We start from the raw sequence: 12420 nt of genomic DNA, 5'->3' as shown, positions 1-12420 counted from the left end.
ATATACTTAGTTTCATGTGTTTAATAGTAGTTTTGATTGGTAATACAAAATATAGACATGTTGGAACCAAAATAAGCCACATTAGCCCATGTTTGGCCATTTTCCTTGAAACTAAATGAATATGAATAGTTTCATGCTAGTTTAAGTTATAAACACCTCAAACATATCATATACACTTAGTTTCATGTGTTTAATAGTAGTTTTGATTGGTAATACAAAATATAAACATGTTGGAACCCAGAAAAGCCATATTAGCACATTTTGGGTCATTTTCCATGAAAATGAATGAATATGATTAGTTTCATGCTAGTTTAAGTTATAAACACCACAAACATATCATATATACTTAGTTTCATGTGTTTAATAGTAGTTTTGGTTGGTAATACAAAATATAGACATCTTGGAACCAAAATAAGCCATTTTAGCCCATTTTTTGTCATTTTCCTTGAAAATGAATGAATATGAATAGTTTCATGCTAGTTTAAGTTATAAACACCTCAAACATATCATATATACTTACTTTCATGTGTTTAATCGTAGTTTTGATATGTAATAAAAAATATAGACATGTTGGAACCAAAATAAGCCATTTTAGCCCATTTTGGGCCATTTTCCTGGAAAATGAATAAATATGAATAGTTTCATGCTAGTTTAAGTTGTAAACACCTCAAACATATCATATATACTTAGTTTCATATGTTTAATAGTAGTTTTAATTGGTAATACAAAATATAGACATGTTGGAACCAAAATAAGCCACATTAGCCCATTTTGGAATATAGCATATGTTTCACATTCCCGACGAGCTTCCATATAAGAAGCAGTACTTTTCTGCTGTGAACACTAGATGGAGGGATTTTAAGAGCAAATTGGTATCCGGTTGGATCACAATGACGAGAGTTAGGTCAAAGAAAGAGAAGTTAGGTGATAGTCCGTCAGATGTATACAAGCACATCAAGAAAGAGGATTGGGCCACCTTCAAAGAGGCTATGACGTCAGATGCGGCTATAGTAAGTTTATAATGTAATTATTAATTTGGTTTTATTAATTTAAATTATCTTCTACCAACTTAATGTGTTTTTTCTGTTTTTTTTTTTTTTTTTTTTTTTTTTTTCTTTTGGCAGAAAAAGTGAGAAAAGGCGCTCAAGAATGCAAAAAAGAACACACACCATTACCACTTAGGTCAAAGGAGCTATGGGGATGCTAGAGAGTTGTGGAAGCAGGAGAAGTTCGGTCCACCTAATTTGGATTCTGGATCGTCATCTAGTACACCATCCTCCTCGGTGTCCTCCACTATTAACCGGGGTGATGACTGGTGGTGCGCGATGCATAAGAAAGATCCTGTTACTAAACAACGATTTATTCCAGTTGAGGAAACAAAGATTGCAGCTGACAAATACGTATGTATATCACTATAATTAACTTTTAGTTTGACATGAATATTTATTTAATTTATTAACTACATTTTTACTTGTAACTTGCTTTTTGGCCAGTTGGAGTACAAGGAGAAGCAAGCCAAGGGTGAGTTCATTCTGGTACGTAACAGAGACACCCTTTTTATGGCTCTTAGAGAGAATCTAGATCATTCGGGTCGTTATTGTGGTTTTGGAGGTGTGAATGTTGGATATATGAAGGCTTTTGGGTATGTACCTCGTAGGAACTGTTGGAGATCGAGACAGGAACAAGAGGCAGCACTCATGCACAAAATGAGTGAAAGGTGGAGGGAGAACATCGCCACATATATGCAGAATGTGATGATTTCGCAGCCCACTCAGCCACATACACACCCCCCTACACAGCCACCTACCAGGTCATATCCTTCTTTTCCTTCACCATATGTTGTTCCATCTCCTTCACATGTACAACCACCTACTCAACCACCTACTGGGCCATTCCATTCTTTTCCTTCACCATATGTTGTTCCATCTCCTTCACATGTACAACCACCTACTCAGCCACCTATTGGGCTATATCATTTTTTTTTCCTTGACCATTTATTGTGCCATCTCCTACACAGCCCACCCAGCCACCTATTCCATCATTTGTTCCACCATATGTTGGGCCATCTCCTGGGCTAGCTGCTTCACAGCCCTCTCAGCTATGTACTCCACTATCTGGATTTTTCCAACACTCATTCTCCTCAGCTGAAGGTACATATAATTATTATATTTATATGTGCTTTATACAAATAATTATCTTATATACATGTGCTTTATATAAATAATTATCATATATACATGTGTTTTATTCAAATAATATCTTACATAATTCATTAGAACTTTACATTGTTGTTAGGACGAGGTTCCATGTCGATTGTATTTGATAGATCCAACTAGTGGAGGGACTTGTCTAGTGGCAGATGCATATTCTTATGCTTTTGATGAGATTACTATAGTTCATAGGTCTAGAATGATTAATGATCACCTCAAAGTGAAAATTCATCGAATTGTAGAGAAATATAGTCATTTGCCACTACCTGTTCCCGTCCCTGCATATGAGATCAACACTACAACTACTGCTTTGGGTACTTGGGTGCAATGGCCAAAAAATGTAGTGCAAATGTTAAGTGATGAGGTACTTGTTCATATATGCCTCCATTTTCGTATAAATAATAGCTTTCAATTTAAAAATTTCATAATCTTATGCGCGTTCTCAAAAATAATTATTAGGTTACACCGACACCTAAAAAACAAAAAGGGATTTCGGGGGAGGCTGTTAGATCTTCTGGCCAGCTGCTTTCAGCCGGTTCGGCTTGTCATTTTAGTCTAGTTATCAATGATCGATCGTTCTTGGACTCCCTCACTAAAGACTGTAGGGAGTTAGCAGATACGCTTGGCCTTGCCGTCGCAGACGATGATGCTATTGGTGTTACCTTGTCGAGCTCCTTGTTCCATTATTCAAGAGATGATGGCACCGCTTATCTGACCAAGGAGGATATTGGTCTGTTTTGGAAAGGAGAGATGATTAATATCTCCATTATCCAAGTGTACATAAGCTAACAATAATCAAAGTTATGATTTTTTTTACATTTCATTATATGGTAGTTGTATTTTTCACATATAATTTACTTTTGCCAATTTTTAGGGCTACACAGTCTGACATGGATGGATTTGGGGATGCTATTGGACGTGTTTGCTGGATGTGTCCGGAGAGTACCGCAGATTTGCATGCATCAGAGGTGGTAACGAGGTACATTGTGCATACTATGACGGGATTCGACAGTCTTGGTGCTAGTATCATCTTCGCGCCAATCTTTCAAGAGTAATATTCTATCTTAATATATAATTCTACAAATATTGATTATTGCATGATATGTGATTTTTTAAGTAATTATTGTTTTTCAATCTTGCTATAGCCGTCATTGGATGCTCCTTGTCATATGTCCCTTGCTCGGGATGGTTTTTACCTTCCATTCCACTAGCTTTCACAAGGAGCGGAAGTTAAAGATTATAACGCTATGATAGCGTAAGTTGATCGGTTTGATATACTTTAAATGAATTGAGATTATAACATACAATAATTATAGACTAAATCATTTGATGTTGTGTTATAATGCTTTTTAGGAGGTTTCGGTTGAGCGGCCACAAAGTTCGTTGGGAGAAGCTTTTGTGGAAACATGTAAATTTTCTAATTTTCTTAAAACTTTGATAAAGTGCCCGCAACAACAAGGAGGCACGGAGTCGGTTATTTTGTGATGCGATACATTTTTGACGTACTCGCTTCATATTTTGGTTCAGAGGATTTCGACGAAATAAGTTCATATAATTATGCATTTCATATTTTATATATATAACTATTTGCGGCTAACTTTGGTAAATTATTTTCAGGTTGCTCGTACCTTTACCCGTGATGCTCATACGGAAGATCAAATCAATGAGGTAAAGAATAAGTGGGCAAGATACTTTATTAATGAGTGTATTGTGTAGGTTAGTTAGTTAATGTTAATTTTCTTTGTTTCTCTAACTTTAGACGAATATATATAAATTATTGCAACTTGTACCAACCAACGTTATAGTGATTTGGGTTTCATGATATATATATGTTGGATTCGCAAGATATTTGTGTTGGATTGAATCGTATTTATTTATTATTTTTGAACTTGAAATTTGGATGGTGGATGTTGGAGATGTTGGTTGTTGGATGGAATTTTGGATGATGGATGTTGGAGATGGTGGTTGTTTGATGGTATTTGAATTTGGATGGTGGATATTCGAGATGTTGGTTGTTGTACAGGTTAATACACAATTATGGGTTTATCCAATTTAGAAATGGAGCTTTGCCGAAATTTATGCAGAAAAGTTTGTTGCATATTGCTGCATTCTGCTTGCTTCAAGCTTCCGTAAGGTTGCATTGCATAACTTCCCAATTATTATTAAATGTATAAAAAAAATTAAAAAAGAAAGCATATTCCTGCTGTTTCTTCGCAAAACCACAGCAATATGCCTTAATTAATAATAATAAAAAGGCATATTGCTGCGGTTTTGCCACGGAACCGCATCAATATGCTTTTTTTATTATTAATTCAGGCATATTACTGCGGTTCCTTGAGAAAACCGCAGCAATACGCCTTTTTATTATTACTAAAAACGGCATATTGCTGCAGTTTCCCCAAGAAACCGCACCAATATGCTTTTTTAACCTGAAAAAACATAAATATATTGTTGCGGTTCGGCGTAGAAACCGCATCAATATCATCAGATATTGATGCGGTTTGAAATCGCAACAATATAATAATTATATTGCAACCCCCTTAATTGTTACACGCCCAAAATCGCAGCAATAGCCAACTTAATGACCGTAAATAAGCATTTATTCTACTAGTGGGCCTTTTGACAGAAAGTAAGACCCCTTTACGAAGGTTTCTTAATTAAGACCGTCTTCTTTTAAGAGATTGATGTCTACTCTTTGGAGTTTTATCAATTGAAGGCCTTCGTCATGTTTAAAATCTTATAGATCTGTAACATGATTTGGACGATCTCCTAATAGAAGCGCTTTTTGTTAAGGAAGTTTTCCTTATGATGTTCTTTGTTTGTGGACGTCCATGTTTCTTAACTTTGTTACTTATTATTTTGTTTCAGACCACCGTTTTGGTCGGTGGTAAGATGCCCCTAATTAAATGGTAACATATAATAAGTAAAGAGACAATCATAGAGCTAAAGTAGAATTGTATTATATGAATTTTGCTTGGCAGAGAGCCAAGATACATGTATACATATCTACTTTTTCATTTATGTGTTGTAACACTTTCAATAGAGAGCAACAAGCTTCCATTTTAATTATATTAGACATTGTATTTTTTAAAAGTGTCCGAGTCCGAGTAATTGGACGGCCATCCATGGCTTTAAGACAAAAGGTGCTACTTTGAACTTCCTGGACGATCTTTTAAGGTCCTTCCCAGTTTAGCGTGAGCTTGCCCATTTCTTTTGCCCGACCGACCACTTCCATTTTTCTTAGGACAAGATCCCCCGCATTTAATGGTTGTCTGGCCAATCTTTTGTTAAACTCCCGAGCCATTCGGAGCTAATATAACTGCATCCTTAACAGAGCATTGCCCTGACTTTTGGAACCTTGTCCAAGGCCATGCGAAGGGCAGCCCAGTCGGCTCCCTCTGAATATAGCATGACCCTTAGGGTGGATTCTTCTATATCAATGGGCAGGACGGCTTCAGAACCATAGGCGAGCATGAATGGGGTCTCCCCGGTTGAGTTCTTGGTTGTAGTTCTGATTGACCAGAGAACCAACTGTAGTTCCTCTACCCACAAGCCTTTCGCATTATCTAGCTTCTTTTTTATCCCACTTGAGAGAATCTTATTAAATGCCTCCACTTGCCCGTTTGCCCGAGGATGAGCAACGATCGCAAAGTGGGCTTTGATTTCTTGCTCGGCCAGCCAATCCTTGAGTTTAGGCGTCTCAAATTTTGGCCCATTGTCAAAGATTATAGACTGGGACATGCCAAATCTTGTTATGATGTTCTTCCAGATAAAGCCTTTTACATCATCTGTGGTGATCCCTCTCATTGCTTCAGCCTCAACCCACTGGGTAAAATTAAATAACCTACTGCTACTATCACAAATTTCTTCTGGCTGGCTGCTACAGGAAATGGTCCCAGAATGTCCGTGCCCCACTTAGCAAAAGGAAGTGGGAAGAAGATTGGAGACAGATAGTTGGACGGCTTCTAGTATATGTTACCATGCCGTTGGCAGCTGTGACATTTCTTAGCATAAGCAAGGGCGTCACAAGCTCTTCCCCCAATGTGGGCGGCACAAGCTCCTTCATGCAATTTCCTCAAAACCTCCAATTCGTCCTCCCTAGTGATACACTTAAGAAAAGGACGGTTAAACACTTTTTTCTAAAGGTTTTCATCCCAGAGTTCAAACCACTTGTCTCTTGGCCTCCAACGGATCTTCAGGTAGCCGACCTGTTTTCTTGAATTCAATGATAAGGTCCATCCAGACATTACCCCGGCGAAGAAACATGACTTATTTTTTATCAATGCTTTTGGTTGGTTTTACTTCCCAAAACACAGTTCGTGGCATATCTCCCTGGGTCGAGCTGGCCAATTTTAAAAGAGCATCGGCCTGATGGTTCTCAAATCTTGGAAATTGGTCGAGCACAAACCGTTTCAAAGTTTTGACTTCTTCTTGAATTAACTGCATATATTTACTCATGGAAGCTTCCTTGCACTGAAAATCTCTATTTACTTGACTGACGACCAGCAGGGAGTCTGTCTTGGCCTGAATCTCCAAAACCCCAACCGTCTTGCACCTTCTAATCCCTGCTATGAGTGCTTCCTATTCTGCTTCGTTATTTGATGCTGAGAGCATACTCAAACTTGTCCCCTTCGGGCGATTGGAAAGTTATCCCAGCCCCACAGCCATTGATAGTGCAAGATCCATCTACCATAAGCATCAAATGCCTTCTGCCCCCAGCTGGATCTTGGACGGGCTCAACCATAGGCCGAGTAAGCTCTACGATGAAATCAGCCAAGGCTTGCCCTTTAATCGCTTTTCTGGATTCAAATGCTAAATTAAACATATTCAGCTCTACTGCCCATTTGAGCATTCGCCCAGAAGCATCCATCTTTTGCAAAACTTGCTTTAAAGGTTGGTCAATATAGACAAGTATGCTGTGAGCAAGAAAATATGGTCTCAATTTTCTGCTGGCCATGAGAAGCGCTAGGCCGAACTTCTCCACCAATGAGTATCTGCATTCCGCATCCTTTAACACATGAATTACAAAGTAGACGGGGACCTGCACTGATTCCCATTCAGCCAAGAGAACCGCGCTTATTGCCTGACGTGTGACAGCCAAGTATACAATTAAATAGTTTCTCCCCCTCGGCCGGACTGATCAAACGAGGTAACGGCCGGAGATGCTCCTTTACTTGTTGGAGAGCTTGCTCCGCCTCTTTCGTCCACTCAAATGTTGCCTTCTTCTTGATAGTTGAGAAGAAATGATGACATTCCTAGGGCTGCCAAACACTATGTTAGACGTTGAAATTCCTTGACTCTGGACGGTGATGTCACACTTTCCTGGTCAGGGTTGAATTGCTTGAATCTTGTCAGGGTTTGCTTCAATCCCTCTCTGGTCGACCAGGAATCCCAAGAACTTTCCTGTCAGCACTCCAAACACGCACTTTTGAGAATTTAACATCAGCTTGTATTTTCTAAGAGTTAGAAAGGTTTCTCGAAGATCATCAATATGAATCGGCTCCTACCGGCTCTTGACGATCATGTCGTCAATATAAGCCTCCATATTAATCCCCAATTGAGGCTGAAAAATAGTGTTTATTAGCCGTTGGAAGTTAGCTGGTGCATTGTGAAGGCCGAGTGGCATCCTTAGCCAACCATAGATCCCCTTTTTAGTGATGAATGAGGTCTTATCTTGATCTTCTGGCCACATCAGAATTTGATGAAAACCAGAGTAGGCATCCATAAAGCTTAATAGCGCATGCCCAGCCGTAGAATCGACTAACCGATCGATTTTTAGCAAGGGAAACTATCCTTGGGACAAGCCTTTTTGAGATCCGTATAGTCTACACACATCCTCCAGATACCATTCGGCTTAGGCACCATAACCACATTTGTTATCCACTCCACGTAATAAGTCTCCCGAATGAAGTTGGATTTCAACAACTTCTGCACTTCTTGGTCGATGGCTTGATTTCTGGTCGGACCCAAGTATCTTTTCTTCTGCCAAATTGGCTTTTGATTGGGATCTATGTTCAACTTGTGAACGGCAACTTCAGGATTAATTCCCGACATTTCTTCTATGGTATATGCAAAAACATCTTAAAATTCTTTCAACAACTTGACCAACTCGTCCTTTATCTTTGGATCTAGAACAGACCCAAGTTTCAGCATCCTTTTCGGATGTCTCTCATCCAAGTAAATCTCCATTGGCACTTCGACCGCTCTGGCTGTTCTAGTCCAATTCCCATGATGGCCATCACTTCTTCTGACGTAGCTTTTTCTTCCTTGATGGCCATGCACTTCCTTTTCTTTCTCGATAAGAGAATGGACGGTTTACTCATTTGAGGGACCTTCGTTTGAGATCTATCCACCTCAATTTTCAAAGCATCTACCTGGCCTTTAACAATCTCGGCCGCCTCATTATCTGCTGCTTTTGGCTGTTCTAATTTTTCTCGCTTCCATGATGAAGGTTTTAAAGTAGTGAGGTAGCATTCTCTAGCTGCTTCCTGATCTCCATACAGGGATCCAATTTTCCCCCCATCACACTCGAATTTCCTTAGCATCAGATGAGTAACAATCACTGCTTTGATGTGCTTCAAGGTGGGTTGTCCAAGAATGACATTGTACGTCGTCAAATCTCGTACCACCTAGACCTTAACGAACAACGTTCTCTGGATGCTTCTTTGTCCCCTACCCTGATGGGTAAGGTAACAATCCCCATGGGGTGGATTACTCCTCCTCCAAACCCAATTATGGGGTGATAAACCGGGACCAAATCATTCTCATTGAACTTCAACCTTGACAAATAGTATGCGTTTATGACCGTCGAACTCCCGGTATCAATCAAAACCCTTGTTACTCTCAAATTGGCATTCTTCATATCCACAACCAAGGGATCGTCATAAGGGGTTCTCGATTTCCTAAGATCCAGCTCACTGACAACTACCTTTGGAAAGGGGTCAGATTCTACATGATTAGTAAGAAGGATCTGGCCAAGTTCCCTTAGGTAATTTTTATGTCCCTGGCTAGTTGGGCCCCCAGCTGCAAAACCTCCAGATACGACAAGCACCACATCTTCGTCAGTACTTTCTTTTCTCTTGTTTTGACGGTCATCTCTTTTCTGAAAGTTTATTCCTCCTTGGAGCAGATATAAATTCATCTCCCTTTTATGAGCCAAATCTTCCAGAGCTCTTTTCAGATGCTTGCATTCATTTGTTTCATGGCCACAATCTTTATGAAAGTGACAATATTTGCTCTTGTCCCTATTCCTATAGGGAGTTTTCATTTCAGCCAAAGTCTTTAATACATGTTGATCTTTTATCTCCATAAGAATCGAGTATTGATCTTTAGTGAATTGTATAGGTTCCGCTGATGTTGCTAGTTCACTTCTTTTACTTTTCCTGGATGAGGTCGTCATAGAAGTGAATGCCCAAGTTTCAGCTTTCTTGGGATTATTCTTCTTTGGCTGAACTGCTTCTTCAGTCTTTCTTGCTTCTGGGTGTTTTGCCTCTGCACATACTTTTGTTGCGTGAATGAACGCTTCAGCACCCCGAAGGACTTTAGCTAGACTGGTGATCTTTTTCTTTACTAGATCAGACTTGAAACTTCCTAGCCTCAAACCCCTAATAAAGGCGTCGAAAGCCACTCCTGTATTCAGACCTGAATTTGCAATGCCTCTAGAATAAATATCTTGACAAAACTTCTTAAAGCCTCCTTTGGTCCTTGGATGACCTTCCCCAAATGCATGCTAGTTTTCTGCTGCTGTCGATTTGCTACAAAATGGCCAATTAATAGATAAGTAAGCTCCGTGAAATTATTCATTGAGTTAAGAGGAAGATTATTGAACTACTTTTGCGCTACCCCTTTCAAAGTAGTTGGAAAATTCTTACACCAAGTAGCATCATCGACTGCCTGAACATACATTTGATGTTTGTATGGCGATAGGTGATCGTCTGGATCAGTAGTTCCGTTAAAGGGTTCTATCGTGGGTAGCTTAACCTCTGCAAACGGAGGAGACTCCATGATTCTGGCCGAGAATGGAGTCGGCTAGTTGATCTTGAGTGCCCCTGAAGGTCCCTCGATGGGTATGTGCTCCCGACGATATTCCATTAGCAAATGATTAGAAGAGGTGTTAGCTAGGCCTGGACGCCTATACACCATAGGTTGCAATACAGTTTTTTCTTGCCTTAGCTGGACAACAGATGGTCCTTGACTTCTTCCAACAGTTCTGGATGGCGGCCTTAATGGAGAATCTCTCATATAGGGTGTGGAGACTAATGCTGAGCGCTGTAGAGTTGTTGCGTTCTTTGCCTCTAGATACTCCCTAGCGTCCGTCTCCATTTTTATGACCACTAGGAGGTAAGTTGTCCCATGGACGGACCACCAACTTCCAGTTCATTTTCCTCCGCTACTCACTAGCCGTCGACTGCTTTCCTTTCGATACTCGTCTGGACACTTCCTGCCGAGGAGGCCTGCTTGTCCCTGGCCGACCCTCCTGGGATTGTCCCTTTGAGGGAGTTACAGCAGCTGGGTCTGGATTAACCTGGAAAAATAGCATAGTACTCTTAATTTGCTCCTCAACGACATTAGCCATCCTTTATGAAAATCCTTCAAGACGTTTTCTAGATGGGCAGCTGTCATCGGACGCCCAATATTTTCCTGAATGACGGGCTCCTTGCTTCGTCCAGAGAGATTGACAACGATAGGGGGGCCTATCTCTTCCTCTCGGCGGCCTTTCATCGTCTACCGTATCTTCCACTCCAATCTCAAAACTCCTGTTCCTAGCAACATTGGATGAGTGACAATCAATCATTGTTGTGTCTCCACACAGATGGCGCCAAATTTTACGTAGCATTAAACTCGTAAAACAATACTACTATCCCCTACACTAGGTTTTTCGATAGGAGACTTGGGTAACAACGCCTGAACCCAAACCCGAACCTGCAAAAAGGGACCCACCATGGAGGTTTGGGTGGTATTTTCCCCTCCGAAGCTTAAGTCAGATATTAGGAGTAGAAAAGGAAACTTTTAGAGGGAGATAGAGAGAATTTATGGCAAAATAACAATACAATACCTTGAAAAACGTACCTTTCTCCTGATTTCAATGACTAATTATAGTGTCTGAAATAATTGTTGTACCCTGAGGTCACCCTAATTTGGGAGCACCTGATTAGCTGAGCAATTGTTTTATGACACGTGGCAAGTATTGATCGACCAGTACACATCATCCACTTTACACTAATGCCTTATTACAGATGCTAAGCCTAAGTAGAAATTGGGCCAAAAGGTGGGTTAGTACAACTCTTTTATTTAGAAGAGTATACTTTAGGTCATACACCTTTTTGGACCCTGTACTTTCTGCAGCAGTGAAGGGACACGTGTAGGGGATAGATGGAGCCACATGTCCTTTTTATAGCCGTTGATCTTTAGGCTACAACACAACCTATACAATGGCAGCCTCAAATATTTTTTTTTTTTTTTTTTTTTTTTTGCTAAGTGAGTAAGTTGTAATATATGCAAAACAATCTCTTTACAACCAAACAAGCCTAGGAAAGGCCAAACAAAGAGAAGCAAACTAAGCTAACTCTTGTATCCACATCTTGTCTCTATAGGCTATTTCATCAGGTAAAACTGCCAACACTCTATGTTTAATTACAAATTTGATATCTCTAATCTCTCTACAAATGACAGGAACTCTTTGGAGCCAAAAAATTTCAATTCTACTCTGCCATATCTTGCAGATAAGAGCTGCTACAGCAGTGTAGAAAACTTTCTTCCTGAACTGAGAGTGTTTGCAGTTTTTGATCCATCTTAGGATCCTTCCCATATCTGTATTAACACACTGAATGTTTAACCAGTTTTTAATGGCCAGAAGGCATCTCTTGCTGTAGTGACATTCAAAGAACAAATGTGCATGATCTTCTGAGTGACTGCCACATAGTAGACAATTATCAGTCACACTTAAGCCTATCTTGGCTAATTTTTCAGTGGTTTGCAATTTGTGTTGTATTGCAAGCCAAGCTATAAAGCGATGCTTAGGTAAACTAAGCCTGTTCCAAATGAAAGGAGCCCAGATTACTTGCTGTTGCTGGTGTACAAGCTTGTTATAAACCTGCTTGACTGAGTAAACAGTCATAACTTTTATTTCATCAATTGTTAGCACAACATTCAACTTCTCTTTTGTCTCACAGATTTTCTTCCAAGACCAAGGGGCGCCTTTTTGAGGAAC

General features: G+C 39.9%; 1 protein-coding gene across 1 annotated transcript; it reads right to left on the bottom strand.

Moving 5' to 3' along the window:
• Positions 1-5537: 5537 nt before the first annotated feature.
• On the bottom strand, positions 5538-6017 carry LOC104905700 (uncharacterized). The gene has a single exon (XM_010694310.1). It carries the CDS (start codon positions 6015-6017, stop codon positions 5538-5540), a length of 480 nt encoding a protein of 159 aa, XP_010692612.1.
• Positions 6018-12420: the final 6403 nt, after the last annotated feature.

The sequence above is a fragment of the Beta vulgaris genome, chromosome 1, assembly GCF_026745355.1.
Source record: "Beta vulgaris subsp. vulgaris cultivar EL10 chromosome 1, EL10.2, whole genome shotgun sequence".
In the NCBI taxonomy this organism is placed as follows: Eukaryota; Viridiplantae; Streptophyta; class Magnoliopsida; order Caryophyllales; family Amaranthaceae; genus Beta; species Beta vulgaris.
This window is presented reverse-complemented; position numbering and strand designations above follow the sequence as displayed.